The sequence below is a fragment of the Macaca nemestrina genome, chromosome 10, assembly GCF_043159975.1.
Source record: "Macaca nemestrina isolate mMacNem1 chromosome 10, mMacNem.hap1, whole genome shotgun sequence".
Lineage (NCBI taxonomy): Eukaryota > Metazoa > Chordata > Mammalia > Primates > Cercopithecidae > Macaca > Macaca nemestrina.
The window spans coordinates 27,146,712-27,163,421 of NC_092134.1; the positions used below are offsets into that span (position 1 = coordinate 27,146,712).

The 16,710-nt window shown below is 44.8% G+C and overlaps 1 protein-coding gene across 1 annotated transcript in view; it reads left to right on the forward strand.

The window, feature by feature from the left end:
* LOC105497695 (NUAK family kinase 1) overlaps positions 1–16,710 on the forward strand; it is a 76,509-nt gene that overhangs the window by 28,236 nt on the left and 31,563 nt on the right. The window contains exon 2 of the mRNA XM_011768983.3: positions 4,296–4,416. Coding sequence (XP_011767285.2) covers positions 4,296–4,416 — 121 coding nt within the window. The remainder of the gene's footprint in view (positions 1–4,295; positions 4,417–16,710) is intronic.

Sequence of the window (16,710 nt, forward strand, 5' to 3'; positions counted from 1 at the left end):
ACTACAGGGCAGGATTCACAGGTTCTTCACCAAACCTGCTGCTGCAGAAGGTTTAAACATTAAACCATAGGGTGGCCTTATTTAAAAGCAGACCGTTTTATAAGGCACACGGTGCTGTCTAGACTTGAGAACATTTATGAACGTGGCTGTACTGTGAGTCGGGCTCAAACACCTGAGTTCCCTCCTCCTTGCAGGCTCTCTGACTTGTGCAGGAACAAATGGGATTTTTGGGGGTGAAGGGTGTGTGATTTCAGACGTTTGGTAATCTCTTCCTACTGGGCCCCTTCCTTACCTCTGTGTTTCTTTGTAGATGTGAGAATTGAGGAAAACTGGAGAGGAGTTTTCCTCTGCAATGCCGGGCATGTCTGTGCATTTCTTTGGTAGCCCTGGCCATGAGGGTAATTATGTAATTACTGGTGTGAGTTTTGCTTATTGCCCGTACCCTCCCCACCCCACCTCCCACCTTGAGGGCTGGAGCAGTCGCGCTGGCTCCCTCCTGTGTAGCCTGGTACATGGTAGGTTTTCAAAAAGAACAAGTGGATGAACAGCCAAATTTCATATAGGCTGAAGTGTGAATATCTTGAGGCTGACTTTTGATTTTAAGTAGAAACATATTTGTGCCCTGTTCAGCTGAATGGTCAAAGGAGGCAGTGTGGGAGCGGGTAGAGAAATGGTCCTGGGATTGCTTTTTGGGTTCAAGGTGTTCATCCTCCTGTCTGGTTTGGACTTAGGAGCCCTGCTGATAATGGTGTGTGACCAGCTGATCTGATCTTCCTGATTTCAGGTGAGGTTGCAATGTGAAGACCCAGGATGGAGATGCTCTTGTTCTTTATGCACTTTGGAAACATGTCCCTAAGACCTCCAGTGACTGTCCCTTGAGGAGCCAGGAGAAATTCAAGTTTGCTCTGAAAAAGAAAGGAAGAAAGGAAGTTTGTACTTATAGAACACTCACTCGGGGTTAAAAAAGACTGACACTTATTGAGCAGTGACCCCCTGGCCCAGGCGTATTCTTGAGCACCTGACATGTAATCCTCACCAGGACCTCTGAGGCAGGTACTATTATTTCTCTACTAGATGAATGAGAAAACTGGTGCACAGAGAGGTTATGTAACCTGCCCAGGGTCACACAGCTAGAGAGTGGCTTTAGCCTGGACTTAGAGCCATGTTCCTAAGCATTATGCAGTACTGTCTGTGCACTGGCTCAGTGTATCCTTCAACTTCCTCAAGCAGACACTCTTACAGGAGCTGCATTTAGAGATTTTCTTTTTTTTCTTAACAACCCTCAAGCAATATGACAACCATTCTTAGCTCCCTGGGTCCTACAAAAACAGGCTAAATATGCAGCTAATAAAGCAGTTGGTGTGAGATGCTCCAGAGAAGATAAAATGGGAAGGGTATAGAGAGAGGGAGGTGGCCATAAGGGTGGCCTTATTAGCTAGAGGGGTCAGGAAGGGTCTCCCTAAGAGGGTGCTGTGAAGCTGAGGCTTGAATGAGAAAGGTGCAGAGATCCCCGGTGTGTAAAGCATTCAGCATGGTGTCTGCTCCATCTATTAAGTGGCTAATGAATGCTGGCCATTATTATTAGTAGCAGTATTGTTTTTTTGTCTTGTCATTAACTGGCTGTCAGGACCTTGGATGGGTCTGCCACCACTCTGGGAGTAGAGCTGAATGTCTTCCCTCCAGCCTTGGCAGGTGCACAGATGAAAGTGATTTCTAGCATTTGTCTCCTCCTGACTTCCTGTCACCCCTTTGAAATAGGGGAGCAGAATGCACCCTCTTTTACATTTTCAGTGGAAAACTCATTGTAGGAAAAGGGAACATTTTTGTGGAGAGACAGCCACAATGCTTATTAACATTTATGGAACCCTTTTAGTTTCCTCAGTGCTGAGCACGGCTTGATGAGAATGTGGGCACTTTCCTTTTCACACCCAGCTGAAAGCATCCCCTGGCGATTGCACCGTGGGACCCTCTGCCTCGCTGGACTGTTAGGGGGGAATCAGCAAGTGGGCTTATTTTCTTGCCCTTTAGAATGTTGCTACCCTCCTCTGACCCTGCATGGTGAAGAATTTATGCCTATTGTAACTTGACAATAGAGCCTCCTTGAGGCCAAGTTCAGATTGCTGCATAATCAAAGGGGTGGTTTCTACCCTTGACCATCTTTAGCTTATGGAGGAATGTAGGAGTTGTTCCAGCAGCCACCCACACCCTCCACAGCCTGTGTGTGTTCACTGTCTGCTTCCTCCCAGAACAAGGTCCCAGGATTACAGCCCTTCCTCAGATAAAATAAAGCCATCCAGTCATATCTTTACATTTGACGTAAGCGAAGGGAAGTTTTTCTTGCCATATACTGAATGGGGCTGTCGTGAGGACTTGGGGTAGCTCTGAGTCTGGCTCTCTGCTGAAAAGGGGCCTTTAAGCTGGGAGGCTCATTCATCTCCATGCAGCCTCCTTCTATCCAGCCATGGGTCCACCCACGGTCGAAGGGAGGTGGAGCCTGCCCCTGGGTTTACAGCAGGGCCTCCTGTGTTTTATATTTGTTTATCTATTTCTCTATTGCCTGTGTAGATAGATGTTAAAGAAATTCTGAATCTTCTTCCCATTATGCTTGTCTTGGCAGTATTATTTAACTGGGGTGGTTCCCACATTTTTTGCCCCAGTTCTGCTACCACTTCTCTGGTCTGAGCTTGCATCAGTTAATAACATCAACCCTCCCCTCCCTTTAGCTTCCCTCCTTTCCTTCATCTTTCCTTCCTTTTTTATCTACCTGCCTGCCTGTCTACACTAAATGTTTTCTCGAGTCTACCATATGCCAAGCATGGTGTTAAGGACTGGAGTTAAAAAAAAGCAGTGAATAAGATCCCTACCAGTGTAGAGTCAAGTAAAGACACAAATGCTGACTTAATCACAACTGGGATAAGGAGACTGCAAAGGAGAAATCCAGGGAGCTGCTAGTCAGACATAACCTGTCTTTTGGGAGGTCAGCACATAGCGAAAACAGTCATAACAGCTACCCAGTTCTTGTTGAGTCATAGACGGACTGATGTATTTTAGAAATGTTTCCATTTGTAGTGCTTGGTGGAGAGCTGGTGCAAGTCAGAAGTAGCACGTGCTCCCAGAAGTGAATATATCCCTGCTGAGGCTGGCTGGGGTTGACTGTGTGATAGGCAAGGTGTAGCCGTGGGTTGCTGATAACGAGGACTTTCTTTGCTCCAGATAACTCTATGCCCTTATAATCCAGAAGGATGGTTTAGCTGCCTTTCCCCTAGGAAAGTTTACCTGACCTCCACTGATGAGAGTCGAGGTCACAAGAGGACCAGCCTGGAAGGGAACTGGGCAGGCTTTCTGATCCGGCAGCACATTGATTGGTGGGCTTCTTTGTTACCCATGGATGCTCCTTCCTCAAGTAGTTTTTGGCCCACTTAGAGCCAATCTGATTAAGTTACCAACCAGCTTGTTTATGAGCAAAGATGAATCCATTGGCAAACACGCTTTTCCTTATTAGGTTCCTGTTGTCATTCATTGCCTTTTTCTTGGTGTGTTTCTTTTGAGTAATTGCTCTGTGTGTTGGCCCTAGCAGGTCTCTGCAGTTTGGATTTGCAACTTTGGCACTGAGCTTTGGAAATTGACAGGGGTCGGGCAGGGAGATGAGCTGTCACTCGCTTTGTTTTACCCTGATTTGTCTCCAGAAGAGCCCTCTAGTCATACCATGTGCTATTGAAGGTGCCTTGAGCAAGAGGAAGGATGTAGGAAGGAATTCGCTTCTGAGCCCTTGCGTAAACACAGCATAGCCTGGAGTCTTAAAAACCAAGGCTTGAGGCAGAGCTGGCCTTGAGGTTGGCCAGGCAGTAATGATTCTTTATAGCCACCGCTGTGGCAGCTGCACAGTGGAGCTGAGTGGTAACCAGTTTCACCTAACCATGTTTAATCATCAATACCCTGTAAACTGAACTTGCCTTTTTTCTTTTTTCAAGGCATCAGGGTTCCTCGAGTAAATGACTCTGGCCGTGTTAAGCAGCCTCTGCTTTATGAAAAAAACAAAAACAAAACAAAACAAGAACAAAAACAAAAACCACCATCACAAATCCCAGGCTGTTAAAACCTGATGTTTTCTGTTGCCGGGAGAAGAATGTTTTTGCTATATATGAAAGACATGACAGGGGGCTTTTCCAAGCTTTGTTTTGGTTATTGTCGGTTCTGCCAACAAGTAACATCTGTATTTATTTTCCAAACTCCCCCAATGGCTGATTTGCATCTGTTTAGTTCTCTGAATAACATTTCATTTCCTGACTTTATAGGTTGCTATAAAATCCATTCGTAAGGACAAAATTAAGGATGAACAAGACATGGTTCACATCAGACGAGAGATTGAGATCATGTCATCTCTCAACCATCCTCATATCATCAGTATTTATGAAGGTCAGTGATTTTTTTTTTTTCACCCCCGTATCAGTTACCATTTCTCATACCATGGGGCCTGCCAAGACTTTGAGATAATTGCCCTTCTGGGCAGAAGCCAAGTATTTTTCCTCATGATGCAAAAATAGTCCGGTGTTATCTCTTACTTGGTTACCTTGAACACAACCAGACACATGAGTGCAGCTCATTTTGGTCATAAAATATCTCTGGCAGATGCCTTATTCTGTCTTCTTAATTCCTTGGCAGTTGCTAAGCAACCCACCTTATTGAAAGGCAGTCTGTGAGACAGCCCTGGTTTCTGAAAAATGACAGTTTGCTGGGTGACCAAATAACAGTGGATACGTTGTAAATGTCATTCCCCAAAGTCAGTCGCTTTGCCGGTGGTATGGAGTTATTCAAAGTTAGGTTCTTTGAGTTAGAAATTAACCCTGAGCAGGTCCAGTAAGCACCAAGAAAGAGGGTTGGTGCAGCAGATGCCTTATAAATGGAGCCCAAATTGTGTTGGTGTTTGCCAAAGAGCAGGGTGGGGAAAAGCTTATACAAATGCTCAGGCTTCAATTCAACTCTTTGGTCCTTCATGAGAAGAAATGGAGAGAATAAGCCGCCTACAGACTATCATTTATTTTTTAAGACCCTGTAAATAAATTACACAGCAGTATGTGTTTATTGTAGAAATGATTGAAATAGAAATGTTAAAATTAAAAAATAATTTTTGTCCTAACTCCCAATTTGGTAAATAGCTTTCTTTCCATAGCTCTGTTTTTATCTATTTCTCTATATCTATTTGTGGGTTTTGTCCAGTTAGATCATGCTATTTAAACTATTTTTTAGCTTGATTATTTTTTCATTTGTTGTCTCATGCATCTTTTCTGTATCAATAAATATTCCCCTGTAAAGACCTTTGAAAAGGTTTTATAGCATTCTGTTTATGGACATACCATAATTTATTGAATCTAATTTCTTTTGCCAAACACTTAAGTTGTTCCAAATTTCTGGTTATTGTAAACTGGTCTTCACAACTCTCCTTGTGCATCATTTTGACATTCATTTCTGATTATTTTCTTATGAAAATTTCCCAATTTTGGTTTTACTGAGTCAGAGTGTTTCCCTAGAATATTTAAAAATACATGACTGAGTCAGAAAAATAAACTTATTGCCAGGTGCGATGGCTTATGCCTGTGATCCTGGCACTTTGGGAGGCTGAGGCAGGCAGATGACTTGAGGTCAGGAATTTGAGACCTGCCTGGCCAACATGGCGAAACCTGTCTCTACTAAAAATGCAAAAAGTAACCAGGCATGGTGGTGCGTACCTGTAGTCCCAGCTACTCAGGAGGCTGAGGCACGAGAATCACTTGAGCTAGGGAGATAGAGGTGGCAGTGAGCTGAGACTGTGCCACTGCACTCCAGCCTGGGTAACAGAGTGAGACTCTGTTTAACAAAAAAAAAAAAAAAAAAAAAAGGAAAAATGAACTTATTTTTAATTTCTGGTCTGATTGTAAAAAGTTATCAGGTAGGGCTAAAAGGAAACCAACAGTGGTGCTCCTAAAGTTTTTCTGACAGTTTTCATTTTTCATCTGGTTCCCTAATCTTTTGTTGCCATTCTTTTTTTCTGCTGCTTCTATTTTTGCCTCTTATCTAGAAGTAAATGTTGGTAATATATTTCTTTTATCCTGGTCATTTGAAGGCTCATTTTTGGAGCCCTTGGTGATAGGATTTTTAAGGGAAATTTTAATCCATTCCATCTTTTATTTATGCCACAAACACCTCTTACAGTGCTTCTCAAGCTTACAGTGCTTCCCTAGGCCAGTGGCATCAGTGTCACTTGAGATTATTAGAAGTGCAGATTCTCAGGCTTCACCCAGGACCTGCTGAATCTGAAACTCTCTGGGTGGGGCTCAGCAATCTGTGTTTTAATAAGTTTGAGAACCACTAGTCTACTGAGTGTCTACTTCTTGTCAAGCACTCTGTTCAATGAGGTTAGAAATTTAAAAGCTGAATGTGATATGGACCACACACTCAAGAAGCAACATGGATCCCACACTCAGGAAGCAATACAGGTCGGACACAGTGGCTCACGCCTGTAATCCCAGCACTTTGAGAGGCCGAGGCAGGAGGATCACTTGAGGTCAGGGGTTTGAGACCAGCCTGGCCAACATGGTGAAACCCTATCTCTCCTAAAAATACAAAAATTACCTGAGTGTGGTGGCATGTGCCTGTAATCCCAGCTATTTGGAAGGCTGAGACAGGAGAATAACTTGAACCCGGGAGGCAGAGGTTGCAGTGAGCTGAGATTGTGCCATTGCATTCCAGCCTGGGTGACCAAGTGAGACTCTGTCAAAAAAAAAAAAAAAAAAAAAAAGCAATACAAGACAGTGTGGAAAAAGTGCTATGTAGATGTAGTTTGTTCTCATGCTGCTGTAAAGAACAGTCCAAGAGTGGGTAATTTATAAAGGAAAGAGATTTAATTGACTCAACAGTTCTGCAAGGCTGGGGAGGCCTCAGGAAACTTACAATCATGGTGGAAGGGGAAGCAAACATGTCCTTCTTCACATGGACGGAGGAAGGATAAGTGCCAAGCAAAAGGGGGAAAAGCCCCTTATAGAATCATCAGATCTTGTGAGAACTTACTCACTATCACGAGAACAGCATGAGGGTAACTGCCCCCATGATTAAATTACCTCCCTCCGGGTCTCTCCCACAACACGTAGGGATTATGGAAACTGCAATTCAAGATGAGATTTGGGTGGGGAGACAGCCAAAGCATATCAGTAGACATGTAAGCAGTATATTTTGGTACCATGTTCTGGAAGCTTGGGGGCTGGAAGTTTTCATGGAGGTGTATGGCATTTGGGCTGGGCCTTGAAGGAATTTTTTGATGGGGGAGGAATTGGGGAAAATAGAATTCCAGGCTGATAAGATAAAATCTGAATATGCCTGGTGAATGAGGGGAAGTTTTAGAAGTTAGAAGTGAGTAGAGACACAGACACAACGTGGAAATGAGTTTTGTTAAGCTCCATAGGCCATGGTGAAGGATTGACCTGTATGGTGTGGACCCATATGGTCCTGTGGCCTGTGAACACTATTGTGATTTGGGATTTCTTGGCCCAGAGTAGAAGGCAAAGAGAGTGCATTCCCAGCATGAAGGTTCCGGGTTCTTTATTTGAGAGGCAGTGTGTGGTCGCTGGCATCCCACATGGAGAAACCCGACTTCTTTACCAGCACCATGCCCTCTATGGCCTTGGGAATCAGACAGGACTAATGGAGAACAGGAAACCATCCCTCTGCCAAAGAGAAGATCAGAGACAAACCTTAATGGAAGAATACTCAGTTACCAACGTGAAGTTGGCCTCAGTAGAGCCCGGGCTGGAGGCTTTAAGGAGAAGAGAAGCCCCCAAAGCTCTTGCTTGTCACTTTAAAGATGCATAGCAGTGCGAATGGAAGTTCTTTAGGTTACTAGAAATAATTTCTATCAAGGCCTCAGGAGGGAACCGGGGCTTCAGTTGGTGAAACCCTTAGGACAGGTTTTAGAGAGTTGGGGAAGACTTGAGGTCTCACATCAGGAGGTCTTCAGTTTCAGTCCCCAGTCCTCCACTGTGATCTAGGTACAACACTTGGGGTAAGATGGTAGGCTTCTCAGTGCCTCAGTAATCACATCTATAAAATGGGGATGACCATTCTAGCTCTGTCATGGGGTTTTCAACAGGATTAAATGGCATGATACATGTATCCGGTAAGCTCAAAAAAAGAGATAATTATTATGAGAACACTGTAATCATCACAAATAGTTCATAACATGGGGTCCATTGACAAGGGTATTTCATGGATGAGCTGCAGGGATCTGTGAATCCCTTGGAATAGTATGTAACTATGTTGTCCAACACAAAAGCCACTAGCCACAGGTGGATATTTAAATGGAAAATAATTAAAACAAAATAATTTAAAATTCATTTCCCCAGTCACACTAGCCATGTTTCATGTGCTCAGTAGCCACAGGAGGCTAGTGGCGACCGTATGGGACAGCATAGCTACAGAACATTTTCATCCTCATAGAAAGTTCTGCTGGACAGTGCTGCTCTATAATGTTTTATGTGTTGTGTGCATGAGTTACTTTTTTCTGAGAGAGGGTATGTAGCTTTCATCAGACTCTCAAAGGCATTCCTGACCTCAAGTAGGTTAACGAGAACCCAGTGCCTCCAAGTGTTTTGTGACCTGCAGGGTATCATGCAAATAAAAGGTGTTGTTTTTATCCAGAAAACTCCCGGGGTCTTACATGTGTCCTTTTTCTTTCTTTTAATTTCTTAGAGCTCTCCAGTTTCTGTTCTGTTCCCTTTCCCTTCTCCCACGCAAGTTCTGTTTCTCCCACATCCACTAAATAACTGTGGAGGAGGGCAGCTCCCCTCCCTTCCCTGGGGGTTGGGAGCAGGAGATTGCCAAGGCTGTATTCCAGCTCCTGCACCTCTCACTGGGAACCACAGTCCCAGGATCCCATGCCTTTATCTGCTTTCTTGCCCAATAGGACCCAAAGATCCAGCTCTGAAAGTGAAGTTAGACATCCTGTCATCTGTAGAACTCTTCATAGTTTACAAACATCTCCAACATCTGGTCTCATTTTATCCCCACAGCAAACCTGTGAGGTGGGCAGGCCAGGGATTCCCATTTTGCAGTTGTGGAAACTGAGGCTCTAGAAGGTTTAATGACTTGCTGGGTGTGTTAGTTTGTTAGGGCTGTTATAAGAAAATACCATAGACTGGTGACTTAAGCAACAGAAATGTATTTTCTCACAATTCTGGAGGCTGGAAGTCTGAGATCAAAGTTAATTCTTTCTGAGGGTGGTGAGGGAAGGATCTGTTCCAGGCCTCCCTCCTTGACTTATAGATGGCCGACTTCTAACTATGTCTTCATACCTCTTACCACCACATGTGTCTGTGTCCAAATTTCCTCTTCTCATGAGAACACCAGTCATATTGGATTTGGGCCTGTGCTAAGGACCTCATTTTAACTTATCTCCGTAAAGACTCTGTGTCCAAATAGGGTCACATTCTGAAGTATTCGGTGTACTCAATGCCTGAGTTTTTGTGGGGATGCAATTCAGCTCTTCATGCTGGGTGTCACGGCTACGTGATGGGTCTCCTGGTCCCCTTTGTTTTCTTGCTCTGCCTTGTCTCATCCCTGTATTTCTGATCCTGTGTCGTCTTTTGCTGGCTCTGCAGGCCACCTCAGCCTGGCCTTTTCCATTCTGCCCCTGCCTGCCCCTGCTGCAACCTGGAGGTGTGGTAGGGGCAAGAAGGGTGGCAACAGTGGTGGTGGGACCCGAGTCTGTGAGCCCATCTGCTGGTCTCCCTGCTACTCACAGAATGAGAGGGGAACCTTCTCTCCGAAAGCCGATTGGTTGACAGGCCAATCAAGAGCCTTAGCTTGGTGCAGAAATGCATTAATTTGCTTAGAAAGAAATGGATGCTAAGGCACCAAGTGGCTATTCGGATACCAGCCAAAGGAGTAGAAGCTGTAAAAGAACTTGCCAATGTCTTCTTTAGCAAAGATCTTTATGATTAAAATAAAGAGCCAAATGTGCACACACATAGTGACAGCAGCAACAACAACATCTACAAAACAACAATAGCAACATGACAACGCAATGATGTGCCTAACCCTGTATGTTTAGAAAGTGTGGGTTTTCATGAAAGGGAGCCATCATCTTGAGCTGTACTCACCGGTGATATTGAAATACCAGTTCTAGAGAAAACGTGACTTATTCATTAATAAAAATGCTAATAAAGTGCTTACTATGTGCCAGGCCCTATTCTAGGCACTAGGAATACAGGGGCCAACAAAACAAGCTCCTGTCCTTCTTGGAGCTGCCATTCAAGGAGAGGAGATGGAGAGTCAACAAAGTGAACAGACTAGGCGGTCCCTTTCGAACTGAGTCTTGAGCTGAAAGACTTTTGAGTAAGTGGTTATTGAGTGAAGACCTGAATGAAGCAGAGACTAAGCCCTTCAGAGTCCTGGGAATTCCATACAAAGGGAACAGCATGCACAAATGCTCAGAGGAGAGAAGGCACTGGTATGGGTAGAAGGGACAAAGGATCTGGGAGGTTTGCAGGGGTGAGGAGGAGGGTAACAGGAGAAGGAGGTGGAGAAGGCTAGATCTGGACCACACTGGCCAGAGGAAGGAGTGTGGATTCTTTATAAGGAATGATGGGAAACTGCTAGAAAGGAGGAAGTGGTGTTTTTTGATTTACATTTTAAAATAATACTAAGGCCGGGCGTGGTGGCTCACGCCGGTAATCCCAGCACTCTGGGAGGTCATGTTGCTAGAGATGGGGTTTCATCATGTTGCCCAGGCTGGTCTCGAACTCTTGAGCTCAAGTGAGGTATTTTTGGTGGATCCTCTGGCCTCACTTGAGCTCAAGAGTTTGAGACCAGCCTGGGCAACATGGTAAAACCCCGTCTCTACCAAAAATACAAAAAATTAGCTGGATGTGGCGGCACATGCCTGTAGTCCCAGCTACTCAGGAGGTTAAGGTGGGAGAATCGCTTGAACCTGGGAGGCAGAGGTTTCAGTGAAGAGCCAAGTTTGTGCCACTGCATTCCAGCCTGGGTGACAGAGTGAGACCCTATCTCACAAAAACAAATAAAATAAAATAGTACTAGTAATAGCAAGGAGTTATTGAGTGTTTACCTTGGGCTAGGAGGTGTGCATGTACTATCTCGTTTAACCCTTGTATCTGGGAAATATGAAATGTTAAGATCCCTATTTTTTGGTAAGGAAAATTCAGCTTTAGGGGCAAAGTCCATTTTCTAAGGTTACCAGCTAATAAGTGGTGGATCCGAGAGTTGAACCCAGGCAGCGACACTCAGAACTCGGTGCTCCCGATACTAACCAGGTCATTTGGTGGTCTGCAGAGACCGCTAATTGGAAGGAAGTATTATTCTAGACCCTGTGATATGGAGAATTCCCAGTCTTCATAGAGGCTGCAGTCTTACATATCTGACAGCATTAAATCCTAGCTTTGTAGGCATTTTAGAAAATACTTCTGCCAGCATCTGAGGAAGAAGGTTGGGGTTCAATTATGTTAAACTCATAGGTCAAGTGTTTTCTAAACTGCAGAACACCATGAAAATTTGATTTTTATATAATCACAATACCCACAGGCCTGTGAAATCTGTGACTTCACTGAAGCAACTCTGCTGCTCACCAAATCTCAAAAATAATTCCTTTCAAATGTATCTTTCTTGAACCAAACCCTGGGGTTAACTCTCCTATTGACCCGTGGGTGAAGGTGATTAACCCTCAAATTTGTCAACTCTGTGTAAATACAAACATAACTGCCTTCTGATGCTAAGTAAATAAAAGAGGATAGACCTACGCTTTTCAGTGTGTGATACCGAGGGGAGCCTAATCAAGAGAAAAGAAAGAAATCTCTGGCACCATCTCAAAGAGGGACCCCTGTTTCCAGTCAAAGGAATTCCATTCTCTCAGCAGGGAGGTAATTGACAATATGGAAAAAACAGCTGAAAAGGAAGTACCCACTGGAGCTTTCAACTGGGTTGCCTAGGATGGAAGAGATAAAAACAGCTTTTGCCTGAGGTTCTGATTTCAGGACCGAAGTTCAAACATCAAAGGCATGCTGTCTCACCCCCACTTCCCCTTTGAAAGCCTAGGAGACCCGATCTGCAAAACCACTGAGAACAAACATCTTTAGCATCCCATCTGGTAACAGTCCGGTATATAAAATTGAAAAGGTGGGTGGAGGGGTGGGGGAGATTCGGCCTGTGACTTCCCTTTGACACCTTGGTTTTGGTTTCTGGAAATCTCTCCTCTTGGCCATGCAAGATTGCATCTCTTTATGGGTTCTTTGCATTGTGATACGCTGGAACTGGCCAACCCTTTCATCACTTCTCCTATTTTAGGTAAGGGTGATCCTGGGTTTCTGGGACAAAGTTGGAAGCCTCTTTGGCATTTGTTAACTGTGATCTCTCATCCGTTGGAAGTGTTTCTCCAACTTGAAAAGAAACGAAATAGACAAACACGTCCTTTGATAAGCATTTGAATCTCATGCCCCCACCCTGTGAGCCTTAAGCATCCTGCCCATGAGAAGATAAGTTATAATAAGTCTGTATTCTCAAATATTCTCTGAATTCCCACCATGAAGACACTTTGGATGAGTGCACTATCAGTTAAAAGCTCCTCTCATCTTACTAGAGAAATTGCACTACAATATGCTTTTGCAAGCTACCTGTGCTCCCTGAGGTTTGGATAGGTCTTTCTAGGGGGAGATATCACTCTTGGCGAAAATCACTGCTCTAAAAATCCAGAGAAGCAGAAGAGAAATCAAGAGACAGGGGCTGTGGAAAAGCCTATATTCCTTATTGTACACGGCATTGCCCCCACCCCCCACTCTGACCTCCAGCTTGTGGCCAGGGGCAGTGGAGCTTGTGTAAGATGTTTCCGCAGACCCCAGCACAGGTCCTGGAATCAGAAAGTGTTGCTGCTCCATCCTGTGCCCCTGGAAAATCACCTCTTGAGAATGGCAGGACCCTGGTAAACTGCTTAATAATGCATTTAAGCAGCAGTTCTCAAAGGGCAGTCTCGGACCAGCTGGAGTCTGCCCCAGACCTGCTGAACTGGAAACGCTGAGGGTGGGTTCCAGCACCCAGAGTAATCATTAGCCCTCCAGGTGGCTCTGATGTACACCCAAATTTGACAACCCCACTGTGCTAGAAAAACCCCTCCATAGAAGGTTAGAAGCAAAACCTTCCAAATAATTGATTCTTGTTTCCTTAGAAACAAAAGCAGGGCTGTATTTCTAGCATCAGTTATTTGGAAATACTTACAAGCAGTTTATGTTTCTCTTCTCAGACACAACTGTGCTACTCCAGGGTTCTCAGCCAGGAAGATTTGCAAGCAGGTCCTGATTTAGTTTGTTCTGAAGGCAGAGAGTGGCTGAATTGATCTAACAAGATCAATGATGCTTAACATTACCCACTGTTCTCATTCATTCCTTTGCTTATTTAGTCTTTGAATCATTCATGTGTTTTACAAAAATGTATTGAGCACTTTTGTTCCAGGTACTGTTCTATTAACACTTTTGTTTCGGGTACCATTCATTAAAGTAATGGTGGAAACCGCAATCACTTCTGCACCAACCTAATAGTAGGGCAAGAGTGTAAATTTGTCATCCACGTAGGCTGGGATTCGAATGAGCCAATTGCACTGCCAGTTACTGCTGTGTGACCTTGGGCTAGTGACTAAGCTTTCTGAGGCTGTTTCCCTGTCTATAAAATGGGACCAGTAGCTAGCTACTCTATAGATAATGTAGGATTAAATGAGCTAGTGAATAAAATTGCTAAGCACCGTGCCAGGGCCATGCTCAAGAAATGGAATTGATTATTCCTGATGTCATATCTAGGGATCAGTGAGATGTCCTTTCTGGCTGGGGTAGAAACTTCTGTTGGGAGGTTGGAGAAGAGAAGAAGATTGAGGCCAGCTTGCCTGTCAGTGATTCTGAACGATGGAGGCATATTAAAATCTCATGAGGAGTTTGTAAAAAATGCTGATGCCTGGGTCTCACCTGCAAATATTCCAGTGTAATTGACCAGGCTGAGAAATACAGGCTTACTCCTACAACAAAGAGAAAATGAGCCCTGCTCTGGAAACGTGTCTTGGTCTGATCACTTATCATCAGTGAATTCCAGGGAAGAACGTGTGTCTGGCGGCAGTCACCAGTGAGCAGTGAGTGATACGTTCGGGCTTGGGTGTACTTAGCTGTTGGGTTGCTGCCCTCATCAGAGACTCAGAGCCCCATGAAACGGTTTGTTGAACTTGGCAAAGTAGTGTATTATGCTTGTGTTTACTCTTTTGAACCCATGGCAAATCATTGAGCATTTTAACACACTCCCTCTGCTGCCAGATTCACAAGTTCCACATGAAGTCCCTGCAGACTGGATCCGAACTGAGGACTCGCCCCTGTTCGTAACACAGCCCCGGAGCGTTCTCTTCACGTGTAATCATGTGAACGAGCGCTTCAGCTGTGAGCCTGTCCAGCCATGTTTCTAATGAGTTTCCTATTAAGTTAGCTATTTGACCTTCAAGTTATTACTTTCATTGTTTTCTTTTGATTACACCCAAGTCATTTTTCTAGAGGCTGGAGATCAGAAACAAAACAGCTACAAACTAACGCTACTCCCAGGCTGTCCTGCCTCGCCCTCCTGGGTTTCCTGGAATTCAGTATTTTCCAGTGCCTTAAATAATGCCACTTATACTTGACACTAATGTTTAAAGAAAAAAAAAAAACCAACTCTATTGCCCTTTACTATGGAGTCTTTCGGAATGAACTGGGATAGCTTTCTTAATTTGCACAGACAGTCACCAGCATGCATTTGGGAAGGCTCACAGAGCACAGAAGAGGGGCCTCCACAATGGCCATGTACAACAGCGGGGATTTGGATATTGAAAGGGGGGTCAGATTAGATGAACTGTAACTTTTAACCTACAGAGTCTGGGATTTTTTTTGATTTGGGGAATTTGTGCTCCCCGCCATGACTTCTGACAGCAGGTGCCTCTGGTAGGTATGGCTCAGAGATTGACACCCATGCTTGGAATGGCCCTAGGCACCAAAGAATGGAAGAGAGCTAGGTTTGCCTTCACCTCAGCTTTTACTGGGGGGCACTCGAATCCTCCGATGTCTTTAAGTGTTCATTCACTATTTCTGCCATTCCTCCACCTCCAGCCCATCACACACATACCTCAAGGGCACGAATGCAGCCTTGGGTATGGACTCTGCCACTGCATACCCATAATTCTGGATTTGATGTCTTCCTTAGTTCCCATTTGCTGCTGAATCGGAACAGCTAACACTTCTGCTTACGCTTGCTGCCGTGTGGTGTGATAATACTTACTATGAGGCACAAGGTAGAGGCTTCGTTTTAGCAGAGGAAGAGCCTGCGGTACAGAAAGGCTAAGTAACTTGCCAAGGTCACCCAACTGGGAAGTGGCTGGAGCCAGAGGTGTGATGACCAGGGGCCTGGCCTTTCCACCTTGGTGAGGTGGTGAGGGTGAGATGAACCCCTGTATCAAAGCCCTCTGCCAGGGTTTCCAGGGGTGGAAGACTAAGGCTCTCTTCACAAAGGTATTTCTATCCCCATCACTGCCAGAACTGGGGAGCATGCTTTTTCAGAAGTTCACGGCATCAAGTACAAGAACCCTTGCTTCTTTCTGGGGGTAGTTGTGAGAGGTTCTGATCAATTGCTGGGGCTTTCTATGTTCAGGATTGTGTGAGTGAGTTGTGTTTTTTTGAGAGAGAGAGAGAGAGAGAGTGGTGTGTGTGTGTTGTGTATGACACAAAGGCTGAGACAGAGCAATAGAGGGAATGATCAGGGAGGCTCTGGAGTGCGTGTGTGATATTGAGTGTGTATCATGAGCCTGTGGTGATGGCTGATAGAGCCCATTTCCACCTTAGGGTCTTTCTTGGTTTCTAGAAATGCTCCCCAGGGATGGTTGTGGAAGGAGGGTGGAGTCCAGTGGCTTGTCCAGCATGGTGTTGTCAAGTCCCCTCTCCCACACAACTTCTCTCTCTATCCTGACCACATCCCCTGCCTTCCTAGGATTGGATATTGGGCCCCATTGGCACTATTAATCCTAGCAGGCATGGATGGGTCTTGGCAAGGCTTCTGCATCCCCTCTTCTGCAGGTGGCTTCTACACTTTCTTACCATTTCTTCTGCCTTCCGTGGAGTCCACGTCTGGCCGTGGGTGGCCTCGTTGGCTGTGGTTCTCTTCAGGCATGCCAGCCAACATCTAGAAAGAGTTTTGGTTCAAGAAAAGACAGTGAGTGAACAAAAAAGCCTTTTGTTATGCAAACCAGGAACTGCACTGAATCAACTCAGACCAATTTATTGACAGGGAGATGCCAGTTTACATTTCTCATCCTCACTGCTCTGGGCTTTCAGATTCAAGAGATCAGAGGACCATTTAGTGAAGCCGTGAGCCCACGAGGTATTTGAAATTGACTTCTAGGGTGGAAAGTTTTGAAGAACGAATCTTGTATTGACTAAGTGACTCAGTTGGTTTGCAGACAGTCCTTTCAAAGAAAAGATCACTTCATTTTTGAAGTGAAAAATAAGCTACTTTCTGTGAGGATTGTCCTGACCTTTAATAAAAGAGCACCCATGAGGACTGGAAAGGTACTTTGGTCTGAGATTTTGGGAAAATGACAAAAACGCTGCTGCCTAGGGAGGCAGTGCCGTGGAAGAAATGGCAGCACCCTGGATGCCACCTAGGAGACGGAGCTGATAG